This window comes from Sander lucioperca, chromosome 10 (assembly GCF_008315115.2).
Source record: "Sander lucioperca isolate FBNREF2018 chromosome 10, SLUC_FBN_1.2, whole genome shotgun sequence".
In the NCBI taxonomy this organism is placed as follows: Eukaryota; Metazoa; Chordata; class Actinopteri; order Perciformes; family Percidae; genus Sander; species Sander lucioperca.
Window position 1 is genome coordinate 30,713,004 of NC_050182.1, and position 13,167 is coordinate 30,726,170.

A 13,167-nucleotide genomic window follows, 5' to 3' on the forward strand; every position below is an offset into this window, starting at 1 on the left:
TCTCTAACAGTACCTTGGAAGTTCAACTGGCTGATGACACAACCATCTTCCTGAGAAATGCCTCCCAGATTCCCCCTGCGATAGAGTTGATCAGAGGATTTTCACAAGCTTCAGATCTCAAATTAAACTTAAGAAAATGTGAACTAATGGCAGTTAAAGAATGTGATGTTTCAACTATATGTGATATCCCTGTGAAGGATCAGGTTACATACCTGGGAACAATAATAACTAAAGACCACAATATAAGAAGTCCATTAAATTTTAGCCCAATCATTGAAAAAACAAAGAAGAAGTTAAACTCTTGGCTACAAAGAGACTTATCCTTGAGAGGAAGAGTGTTACTGACAAAAGCGGAGGGAATTTCCAGACTTGCTTATTTGGATGTAGATTGTGGGGTATCGAAAATAATTGACAATATGTTGTTTAATTTCGTGTGGAAAAACAAAACTCATTTTGTCAAAAAGTCTGTAATAATGAACACAAATCAGTGTGGGGGCTTACATTTTTTGGACTTCACAACTTTAAGCAACACCTTCAAAATCAACTGGCTCAGACAATTCATTAATAACGCAACATCACTATGGAATTTTATTCCAAACTATATTTTTTCTAAAATCGGTGGCCTGAACAAAGTTATTATGCAATTATAATATTAGCTAAATCCCAATCAAACTGTCCAATTTTCATAAACACATGCTTTTGGCTTGGTGTCTCTTATTTAAACATAACTTCTCACCTCATCGATATTACATTTGGCATAATAAGGACATTCTCTTCAAAAACAAATCCTTATTTTTTGAAAACTGGTATAGGAATAATATTTTACTTATTGGCCAACTCTATGGCACAAATGGCAGACTGTAGAGTTATTCAGATTTTTTGTGGAAATTTCAAATTCCTGTTTCGGTTAAGGAGTATGCAATTGTCTTTGATGCAATTCCTTCTGGAATCAGAATGCTGCTGGGAGCCATTCATTTCCCATGGCCACTGAGTTGACTCACAATATTGATTTATTTGATACTGCTGTGGGGAGTTTATGCTTTTCGGCTGTGCGCTGGACTAAAAATAAAACAATTAGGACTCTATACCAAAAAGATAGTTACTATTCCTTATATAATCCCACATTGGAACAGTTTAGTAGAGAATGTCCCTTGGAAAACGTTTGGTATTTGCCTTTCAAATATATGCTTAATAATAAAGTGAGAGAAGTTACGTTTAAATTAATTCACAGATTCTACCCAGCAAAGTGTGTGCTTAAGCGGTATAAACCAGATATGGAATCTGAATGCTCTTTCTGTAAAAGTTCAGATGAAGATATTTCCCATTTATTTTGGAAATGTTCCTACACAGAAAGATTCTGGTCAGACGTCCTTGAATTTATCCAAAACTATTTTGTTACGGATTTCTCTTTTTGTTTTAAGGATGTTTTCTTTGGTGTGGTCGAGCTTAAAGACGGACAAGGAAGGAAAATATTTCATTATTAATCTTTTATTTATACTCGCCAAATATCACATCCATAAATGTAAGTTCAGGGGCTCAATGAGTGAAGTCAATGAATATTTGGACTCCCTAAGATATTAAAAGAACTGTAAAGCTCTGAAGACTTGTGACATCACGTGACTGAATGATATTGGAACTCCTCTAACTGTTAGTGCTGGACTTTGCAGACTCCCTGGGATATTATTTGTTTATGTATTTATTTTGTAGTTGTGTGTATGTGTACTTGTATGTGTTGTTTGTAACTGCAAATGCTTTCAATAAATGAATTGAAGGAGAAAAAAAATGTGGACGATAGAGAGGCGAAGTTCCTCCCCTTCCGGTGGAAGTGAACGGGGAGAGGCAAATTATTTTTTGATCCCGTTTGAATTGAGCCATGGATTACAAATATGATATTCGTAAATTCAAAAGATAATTTTTCAACCGAAGAAAGTCTCAGTTAGCCGTAAGTTTGTCATATGACCACTTAGTTTTGTGTGAAACCGTGAACTACAGCTCTCGTCTCACACAATTTACGTCACCTAGCTCTGTTCCACAACACATGTAACGTTATCTTACCTGATGTGTTTTATCCAGTGAAGTGTTTTCAGCAGATAAGCAAAAGAACAAGCAAGATCCGCTGCTCATTTGAGTTACGTTGAACGTTACATCCCATTACGATTCACACAGACGTCGTAGCTTCAGTGATACGTCATCCATGCGACATTGAAGTGTGTAGTCTTTCTAATTACGTATTTTCACAGTCTATACTTCAACAAAACTGAGACTTTCTTCGGTTGAAAAATTATCGAGACGTAAATGGAGCCTAATGGAAATGGAGCCACAAGACGACTTTTGCCGTTTTTGCAAGCAGAATATGAGAATGGTTGGTTTGCACAAATACTCAGTCAACATTTTCGATAGATTTGGGAAACCAAGTATATCAGAAAGACTTTTTCATGTTGGCGTGACGGTAGTCAACAGACCAGTGTCGAATAGGATTTGTCGGCGGTGTGCCACCTTTTTAACAAGACTGGAACGAGATTTGCCTGTGTATAGGAGGTGGATAGAGGATGAGAAACACGATGAAGCCTCATCAAGTCGTTCTGATAAAAGAGACCGCGAGCCCACTCCATCCAAAACACCAAAAGCTCTGATAAAGTTGTGCCACAACCCTGCAAGTCCTGGTAGAGCTAATGTTCGAAGGAATATTACGGAGGTAAGTTTGTTGTATTACCATGTATTTTTAACGTCCTGTAGGCTAACAGTATAGAGCATCCTGGTCTCTATTCGCTTCTTCATAGCAGCCGGTTTGGTATACACATACTCGTGGTCATGTTTTGTTATGATGGTGTGATTCATGCTCTCCGTCATGTGTGTCAGGAGTAGAGATGGTTGGTCTGGATAGCTAGCCTAGTTAGATCCATAGACAGTGAAAGAAACGGACACAGCTACGCCAAAACCGAGTTCCGAGGGTAATAGGACGCGGCATACTTCGACGGAGACCAATGAAGTCAATTAGAAGCCCTTTTCCGGTGATGAGCGTACTGCGCAGCCTCAAACTGAGCTAGACGACGTAGATGTGACGTGAGCAACCTGTCTGAAATTTTGTCTTCTGGCACAGTTTTCTAGTAGCTGTGCCAAGAGAAATCTGAATCATTCCGAATCATGCTACATGGACCTTTTTTTTATACATACAGATCATTACAGACAAATACACCACAAAATACACAGAACAGATGACATACAACATTACATCAGATCAGTGCTCGAATTATGTGGGAGCCAAGCTCCCATAGAGTGAGAGCTGGCTCCCATGAAAGCAACAAAGTCAAAAATCTGAGGGGGTCTCTCACATCTGAAGGTGTCTGCCATATGTGGCATTGTAATTTAATCTTAAACAACGCTCATTATCCATCCCTGTGCGGTCTCTTACCATTAAAGACGTAAAATTAAAATATAAAATATAGGCTACTACGGGACGTAGACCTACCCTACGCTCATGAACGCAGCATGACTGCACTTCACCACCACACCACTAGGCTATGTGAGCAAACCGCATAGGCTACGATCCATTTGACAGCACTCGCAAGTCCGAAGAAGTCACCTTGCTTTTAGCTTAATGTGCTTTTGAGGTAAATACCACGAATACATCTTCAGTAAATAAATCAGTAGTTATCCTCTGCCATTCAGAGCTCCGGAAAAGTTCCCAGATATTTTGAAACACCTGTCAGCAATACAATGCAAACTCTGATGGCGGAATATTCAGTGAATAGGCTTCCCGACAACATCTCAGTGCAAATTCCAAAATTGTTCGTCTATTTATTTCCACGGTTCAACACACGAGACGACTAAACACCCAGGTGTTTTTATCACTACGTGTACATTATAAGACTAGAACATAGTTTGGCTGTGCAATGGCTTTATTCATTTCTGCCAGTTAGTGCATTTTCCCTGTGTATAAGTTAAAGACTACATGCATTATTGTGTTTGACACGGAGGATATCTGAGACGGTGGTCCGGGTCAAATGAGTTACGTTTTATTTCACTGTGAAATTGAGAATGACACTCGTTTAGTCTATTTCTTTGTATTGCGAAATTGAAATGAAATATGGACTATTACAATCAATAATATGTTGAAATTAATTAAAAGGACTCCATTTCTGTAAAAAAAGGCCTACCGTGTGCATACTGCGCAAAAGCGCCACTCGCGCCTAGGCTATTTAATTGTATAGCCTTGTTAGGCTATGTACAGGGTGTGCCAACTTTTTTTTATGAGATAGAGAGACCCCCTTAAAGACAAAAAGATAATTCGAGCACTGCCTCCCATCCCGAAATTTAATTTGCAGCCAGGGGGGTCTTGGCACTCTCCGTTGGCTTGCAAGCTGGAAAAACCAAACTCTGGTCAGGCCAATCACATCGTGTATAGAGTCGGTAGGCGGGCTTATGGCTGCTGCTGCTGGGAACAGCGGTCTTCTGGAAGACTTGGAGTTAAGCTTTTCTTTGAGAAAAGAACAAAGAATGGCACAGAAATCATTCTTAAAAAAGGAAGATGTGTTCAGAGTTTTGCCGACCGGGTACGGCAAAAGTGTAATATATCAACTAACTTCGCTACCTTCTTCGTTGCTCTGCCTGGTTGTAGCGCTATCCTGTTGCGTGCAGAGGGAATTTGAAAGACAACCGTTTATCCCGCTCCATCAATGGTGAGTTCCCAGACCCAACATCTTGATGTGGGTCTGGCTTGTCAGGCTAACCACTTACAACTTTCAGACAGGTTGCTCACGTCACATCTACATCGTCAAGCTAAGTTGGAGGCTGCAGTAACCATGGATGTATTAAGAGAACGGCAGTAACGCTCAGCCATCACCGGAAAAGTGCTTCACTGCTCTCCGTTGCTAGCATAGACAGTATATAAGAGTGGACCAACAGATCCCGTTGCTCTGGGCGGAGACCAGTGAAGGCCTTTAGAAGCACTTTTCTGGTGATGGCTAGGGTTTCTGTCGGTACACGATCCGTTCTGCCTGCACGATCCGTTCTGCACATGCGCAAAATGTTCGCGCATGCGCGGTTGTACGAGGATTTACGACACTGCACGATCTGTTCCACGCTTCCGGTCGACAGCCAAGCTAACGTTAGTTTAGCTAACAGCTAATTCGGCTAACTGCTAGCTGAGACAGCATGTAATAACTTTAAAAGACCCTCAAAATAAAACTTGAAAATAAACGTTGACATATATAACAGCTGTTACGTCAGTTCTACTTTACTTCGTCTACTTACGTCTTAATTTAGCTGTAGCCTGCTTTTCCCATTACGTTTGAGTTAACGTTATTTTAGACTGAATCTAGCTGTCAGCTAGCGGTTAGCCGAATTAGCTGTTAGCTAAACTAACGTTAGCTTCCCGGTGGAGGCTAGCCATAGGCTAGCGTGGAACAGATCGTGCAGGTCGTATGGATACGTAAAACAGTATTATCTTGCGCATGTGCAGAACGGATCGTGTACCGACAGATACGTAAAACAGTATTATCTTGCGCATGTGCAGAACGGATCGTGTACCGACAGTTACTGCGCAGCCTCCAACTGAGAGAGACGACGTAAATGTGCTGTGAGCAACGTGTCTGAAAGTTGTAAGTCTGCTGGTATCTGTGCCAAGAGAAATCTCAGTCATTCCCAATCTAGCAGAGACGGAGAGCGTAGGTATATGTAAGGGGATAACATAGGCACAGGCTAATTATTGCTAACTAAAATGCTAGTTAACATTAGCAATTAAACTTAAACAGCTAATGTGAGACGAAACTGCCTGCGAGCTTCTCCTGTACTATACGGTAATTCCTCTACTATGCGACAGTAAGTCGCGTGGTTATGACACAATCGTTAGCCTATTTTTATAAAAACGTCTGCTACGGAGCCATAACGTGAGGTACAAGGTAATGGAGCATTTTATACATTGTCGTGTTTCTTTAGAAATAAACAATGGACAAATAAAGTCTTTAAACGCTTCAGATGTAAAGTCATTCACTGTCAAAGTGACGTCAAAATGAATGGCAGTCAATGGGATGCTAACGGGGGGGTGATCGCTTTGTAGCATTAAAATGGCGCCATAGGAGGTTCGCGGTCCGAGGAGAGGCTTACCCCCTAGGTTGCTAGTCTACGGCGTCATTTTGTCCATTCACTTTGCTGTCTATGAGTCCACAGCGTCGCTTTGTCCAGTTCTTTAACTGTCTGTGGTTAATGCTCGCCTAGCTACCAGTGTGTGGCACGCTCTCAAAACCAGTGGAGGGAGTTTAGCTAGTTGTATCCATGTCTAGGAGACGCTGTATTCGTCAGTGCAAGGGGAAATCTCCTCTGTTTCATCTTCCGAAAGATGATGAATTAAAGAGTCAGTGGTTACAATTTATTTTTAACACTACTCCCCAGGACTACAACCCCAACCTTATGTTATGTTCTGTTCATTTTACGGATGACTGCTTCCTGAACCGGCCACAGTTCAATTTAGGATTTTCGAAACGATTACTTCTGAAAGACCGTGCAGTTCCGACTCTGTCTGGCCAACCTGGAGATTCAGAACCACAACCTGTAAGTGTACTTTAGTTGTGGATTATATTCAAAATAAACAAGGCAATGTAACTTTATACCAGTGTTCAAGTGTGGATATGGAGGATGTAGCTAACCTACAGCTAAAGCTAACCCAGCTAAAGCTGTGATGTTATACATCCGTGTGAAAGCTGAACTTATTTAGCTAACTTTCAAATGGTTTTGCTCTTCTTCTTTTTTTTTTACCAGAAAGTGTTTTGAAATGTGGTGATGGGTTGTGTATTTCAAGATGTGGAACAATGTTGTGGGTGTGGATTTATGAGTGACTTATACCAGCTGATGTTAAGGTCGCAGTCAAATGTAACGTTAGGCTCGTTAGCTACAAAGTTAGCAGAGGATACACTTTCTAGCTAACGTTTTGTGTGCAAATGGTTTTGCTCAAAATATTTTGCCCACAAGCACGTTAGACAATGGCCATTGCTTTTCGATCACAATATGTTGAACAGTGTACAAGTGTGCATGTGGATGTATGTTTAGAACGTTAACGCTACTTTACAGGTTGATTGGTAAGGGCACCAAACCACTGTAGGTCTCAGTTAATTTGGTAGCGTTAGCTAGCTAACGTTGTTGTTTAAGTGGTTAACGACACTGTTAAGTGGAGACAGTTGTCGACAACTAACAGTGTGGTCCCTAGTTACACAACCGGGGCTTTGTCTTGCAAAAGGATATCATGTGCACATGTGTACATTTGTTTACATGCTACATGTCTCCTGATTTCACAGGGGATAAGAGCGGAGGAAGGATCAATCCTGATTATGCAAGACCCAAGTGTGAAATCAGAGCCTGATGATATTGTGATATCCGACACTGCATTATTGACCCCACCAGCGACTACGGTATTTTCATGCTCAGTGTGTGTCACTGTCAACCTACTTGTGTAGAAAGACTGCATTCAATACTGTGCAACATGTGCCGATTGATAGGCTGGATTGTTTAGCTCCCAGCAGCTAACGTTACTGCTATTCTCCACCGCTGTGGACGCATGTCCGGCTACGTGAGAACCCACAATACACTTTTTGTCCGCCCCTTCTTTCAGAGTCATTATGTGATGCCGAGTTAAAAACACGACTGCTGTGTTAAAGGACGGGGGCTAACTGTTAACTGTGCAGGAATTTCATCACAGCCTGTGATGAAATTGTTGATACTCCTTTTTTTTTTTTTTTTTTTTTCTCCCTGTGATTCACAGGGGAAAAAAAAAAAAGAGAATCAAAAGTCATATAAGCGGATACAGTCTGCTGGCTTATATTTTCAAGGAGAAATCGTGAGCGTTCATGTATTACCAAAGGATCTGAGAAATCCAAGAGAAATGGTGCAGCTTATTTGTAGTATTTTGTGTGTCCTAACCACAGGAATATGTCAAAGCAGAATGTGCTTCAGAATTAGGGCTCAATGAGGGAGGATCAATCCCGACTGTGCAAGACCCAAGTGTGAAACCCAAACCTGTAAGTAAGAATACTATAGTAGATATTCCCAAGGTACTGTTCACACTGCACTGTTGATCCCTCCAGGGACTGGCATTTTTATTAAGAGTCCACCCCTCATACACCTTCCTGCTGCTGTAAATACTAGTGCACCAAATCTGCCATTGAAAATACTCCCAAATAAATACACTGTTAAGCCTGTTTGAAATATTTGTGATAATGAAATTGTTCCTGTTCCCTGTGTTGGTGTTTAGGGCACCGCTGACTGTTCCTGTCGAATTTTGCCTCCTGTAAGACACGTAGCCTCCCAGACTGACCCCCCAAAGATAAAATCAGTCGGCACACAGCTATCTATGCAAACTCTGCAGAATCCCATTCGAAGTAAAGGTTTGTAGTCTTACATATCTACATACATATATTTTAGTTTTTTGCTTTTACTTACTATAATAGTGTAACAACTGACAGAATTACTAATTTATTTGTCTGTGCATTGAAGCTATCCAGGTGAAGATTCCCAGCAGAGATTGCGGTGTGTGCACCGACACCTTCCCCTTGGACAGTCCACTACTGCTCCTACAACCAACATTAGTAAAGAGACCATCCAAGAGACCTCGACTCAGCCTTACAGACGAGGAGGAAGACCCTTCAGAACCCAGATCGTCTGTGGCCGTTCATGAACCAGAGGACTCAACATGACTCTGTGGACTCAGTCACTGTCGTGGATTAGCGGTCTCTTTTCACCTTCTCATGGAGAGGAGTTGGTGGATGACAGATTAGTGAATGGGACAATAAAGACTGCTGAGAACTTGAGGAAGGCACCAAGCCCTCAGCTGCTCCGTTGGAACTACTAACTTTAGGCAACTTATTCTCCTGTTTGGTCACTGCTTTAACCCTCTGAGGTCTAAGGGCATTTTCACATATCTTCTTAAATTGACTTTTTTTAGTGTCTTTGCATTAAACTGATCCCCATGTGTTTCATATCAAAATGTTCAGAATGAACTCAGCTTTCCGTATAGTGATCCCCACATTTTTTTCTAGAGCAATGTGTAAAGAGATAATTTGGCCCTAAAGCTGAAAGTTTGATGTTGGCTTTTTGAAAGTCCTCAAATCTCTTTGAATAAAAAAAAATCTTAAAGAAAAGAAGTTGGTTCATATAAAGTATGTAAAGCTGGACCCTTTTGTATGGGTTTCATTACTCAACTAGCTATGTAAAGAGGTGACTTTCTTTGTGTGTGAATTTGAAAATCTTGGAATGGCTTAATGGAAAAAATACATAATCACTTTTCTCAGTAAGTCTCCTATTGTCCTGAAAACCTAAGAGACAAATTAGTGGACAAATGTCTTACTTGCCAGGTGCAGCGCAAGACATTGTCCACAAGATGGTGCACTATGCTGATAAATTAAGTATAAACTCCACACAAGGACTGGATAATACAGCATGTGCTGGCTGACAGCCAGCTGCTTTTTTGTTGTGTACTGCATTCAAATGGCAATCACTTGTAATGCAGAGAACAAGACATGATTCAGAGTCGCACTAATTATTTATGTTTTTGTTTGTACTGACCTGATTAACGTTCTCAGGAGGTTGAAAACCTTCAGGTTTCTGCAGACTGGATCACATATACTGTAAAGCTGGAACAAATCAGACAAACGGCATATATAGACAAAGAAAAAAAAAATTCTAGCTTCTCAAATGTGAATACTTTTTTGTTTTCTTTGTCAGTGAACGGACTTGTTGGATAAAACAAGAAAAGATGTAACCATGGTGGGCTCTGGCCATTTCTTATTTGACAACATTCTGTAGACTGAACGAATGAGCCACCAAGAGCACAATTCACTGTCACATACTTTCTTCACTCTCTATGCCATTTTCACTTGAGCGCTCTCAAGCAAAGAGATGAATAATAGGTATACGTTCATTTTATATACTTCAGCTATCATGTACAAATCAAGGGACATGAAACAAGTAACGCTACATTACCACTTTTTTGGTGGGACATAAGACTGATTTTTGAATTCAAAAAATTCATTCACTTTTTTTTTCCAACCAGTCATTTCTGTCAGATGTCTGTCTCATGGTTTTCTACAGATCATGTGCATGGTTGCTCATACGTGATTCACTGTGTGTTAAACATCCACAGACTGTTTCTTTACTAACATAACTGTGAATCTGTTAACTGGCACATGGGGAAGAGCTTAATAGACACTGGCTACACAGCTTTGGGTCAACACAGACACACACATACTCAGACACATCTGTTTCCAAAATGACTATGTGCATTGGCTGGCTGACTCACCCTGACATCACCACTCAGGAGTGCTGACTCTCAGCTCATCGGGCAGAGAGGTCCCAGCTCTGTGTGTGTGTGTGTGTTGCGTTGGGATGTCAAAAATGATGAATTCTCTATACTTCCTCTCCTCTGTATGATGTCAAATCCTGCTTCAACATTCCTTTTTCTCCTTTCCATGGAATAGATGTGTAAGTCTCATGTCATCATATTGAAACTACGTGATCGGCGGGTGATGGGGTAAAGCAATGATTAATACTTTATTGATCATATTGCAACACTGCAATGTAAAATCTCACAGAACACTGTAAATGTGGCATTAGGAAGAATGTTTCCTAATATTTCTAATTTCTAAAAAACACAAACCTGCTTATTTTAAAGATAAGGTTGTTCTCTTTAACACTGGAAACATTTGAAATTTGAACAGCTCCTTAATTTCTCAACCCACTGTTGTTGCTTATTTGATTTTGCAGCACATTACATAGCAAGGCATAAAGACAAACAGTAGGCTCGTTTGAGATGAACTGCACCTCGCCTGTAAAGTGGATGAGAGCAGGTGGCAGCAGCCGGGGGCGGTGACAAAAATCCGCTGTCATGTCAGACAGTTTCCAGCCGATTCTAGCAGCTTTCAGGCTGAACAGGAAGTGACATAAACACTGTGGTCCGATTCCGATTTAATAAAATGTTATCAGACCCATATATCAGCTTTTACATAATCTCCAGTTTTAATTATGACAGAGTAGCTCTCAAAATGCTGTAGATGATCCGTAATCAGAACGGCTTTAGTCTCTCTGACTTCTAAACGTCACTATCAGCCACACAACGTGGTTTGTACAGAATAAACCTTTAAATCAGACAAATAGTTAAAATCCCTCCAAAGTGTATATAAAACGTCATCATATTGAGTCGATTCTGAACCAATCAGCGGTTAGATCAGCTGAGAGGCCGGTGTTTCCCAGCATGCCTTGGGTCCGCCTGGGTCTTGTAGTCGGTGGTGTCAAAGCCCGTCAACGGAAAGCCGTTCCACTCCCTATTAAGCCCCATTGTACCTACTTTGGTTGCAGTTCCACCAGAGTTCCACTGGGGGTGATAACGGTCCAGTGCAAAATGAATGGGACCCTATGGAGCTAGACGGCTAAATTTGTCTCTTTCGCCTGATTGTCGATGAGAAATCTCAGATTTGATTGTAGTTTTTGCAAGTTCAACATGGATTATAGGTCGAAAGTTGAATGAACGAGTACTTATGCCCTTTCGATTTGTTACAGGTTGAGTCGTTGTTGCCCATAACACGCTAGCATTCTGCTAATGAATGCTGATTGGTCAGTGAAGGACAGATTACGATCGGAGATCCCGCTTGACGGCATCCGAAGCAGAACCAGAATGCCAGAGTGAATATTTCGGCGTGGTCTTTAAAACATTAGCAAACCTCTTTTTAGCACGTGTATTAACAGGGAGAGCCTAACCTGTCAGCTGTGTTGTCGATGCCTCGAGAGAAAAAAGGAAGCGACTCAGAGCTTGCCGTAAAGCAGAATCTCTGGCCGTATATGTGTATGACGTCATTGACATTTTAAAAGGCTTTTTAGAACAAAAAAGCCACTTTAAAAAAATCTAACACCCAGCAGTGTGTATTTTCTTAGCCTCCCCTTTCAAATGCAACATTCAAATTACTAGACAAAAAATGATATCCTGAGAAAAGTGGATTTTGAGGGGTATAGCTCCATAGAGACCCATTCATTCTGCACTGGCCTGTGAGCGCCCCCTATATGGAACTCTGGTGGAACTGCAACCAGTTCAGAAGCCGGAAGTAGCGAGAGAGTGGAACTTCTTCCCTTATTAGAAATTCTTTGGTGGTGTCGGTACACGAGCCGTTCTGCCTACACGATCCGTTCTGCACATGCGCAAAATGTTCGCGCATGCGCGGTTGTACGAGGATTTACGACACTGCACGATCTGTTCCACGCTTCCGGTCGACAGCCAAGCTAACGTTAGTTTAGCTAACAGCTAATTCGGCTAACCGCTAGCTGATTGTAGCGGTCTGCCGTTAGCCTCCACAGGCAAGCTAACGTTAGTTTAGCTAACGGCTCATTCGGCTAACCGCTAGCTGATTGTAGCGGTCTGCCGTTAGCCTCCACAGGCAAGCTAACGTTAGTTTAGCTAACAGCTAATTCGGCCAACTGCTAGCTGAGACAGCATGTAATAACTTTAAAAGACCCTCAAAATAAAACTTGAAAATAAACGTTGACATATATAACAAACACCTAACATATATAACAGCTGTTACGTCAGTTCTACTTTACTTGTGCTCATTTAAAATACAATCACTCAATACTTGTCTTTATTGTTATTACTGTGAAGTCTTAATTTAGCTGTAGCCTGCTTTTCCCATTACGTTTGAGTTAAGGTTATTTTAGACTGAATCTAGCTGTCAGCTAGCGGTTAGCCGAATTAGCTGTTAGCTAAACTAACGTTAGCTTCCCGGTGGAGGCTAGCCATAGGCTAGCGTGGAACAGATCGTGCAGGTCGTATGGATACGTAAAACAGTATTATCTTGCGCATGTGCAGAACGGATCGTGCAGGCAGAACGGATCGTGTACCGACAGAGTTCACAAATTTCAGTATGACACGTTATGCCGTAAACAGTTTAAATCTGAGCATGCGCGACTCACATCTGCACTCGACTCACATCGGGCAGTGACACGGTGAAAAGCAACTGCGCTGCCTGTGTCTCAGAACTGCGGCCGCCTTGATCTTGTGAGGTTATCGTTGCCCACGTGTGCATGACGTCAGAGCAAGTCGGGATCAAGTTGGACACAAATCTAACCGGCATGCATTGGGCGGCGATCGCTGGTGATCGATTCTGCGCAGACCTGGCTCATCTCGAACGAGCCTAA

The 13,167-nt window shown here is 41.4% G+C and overlaps 1 protein-coding gene across 9 annotated transcripts in view; it reads left to right on the forward strand.

The window, feature by feature from the left end:
- The window catches only part of LOC116049247, a 28,372-nt gene that overhangs the window by 10,539 nt on the left and 4,666 nt on the right, over nt 1-13,167 (forward strand). Inside the window, exons 2-6 of one of the 9 annotated variants that reach the window (XM_031298731.2) lie at nt 6,265-6,549; nt 7,290-7,403; nt 7,917-8,009; nt 8,243-8,375; nt 8,485-10,021. The exons of 1 other annotated variant lie outside the window; for it this stretch is intronic. In XM_031298731.2, the coding sequence (XP_031154591.2) occupies nt 6,265-6,549; nt 7,290-7,403; nt 7,917-8,009; nt 8,243-8,375; nt 8,485-8,684 (825 nt within the window). In that variant the 3' untranslated portion in view covers nt 8,685-10,021. Of the gene's footprint in view, nt 1-2,207; nt 2,696-6,183; nt 6,198-6,228; nt 6,550-7,289; nt 7,404-7,916; nt 8,010-8,242; nt 8,376-8,484; nt 10,022-13,167 lie in introns of those variants that run through there. 7 more of the 9 variants (XM_031298724.2, XM_031298729.2, XM_031298730.2 and 4 more) reach the window with 7 other exon arrangements.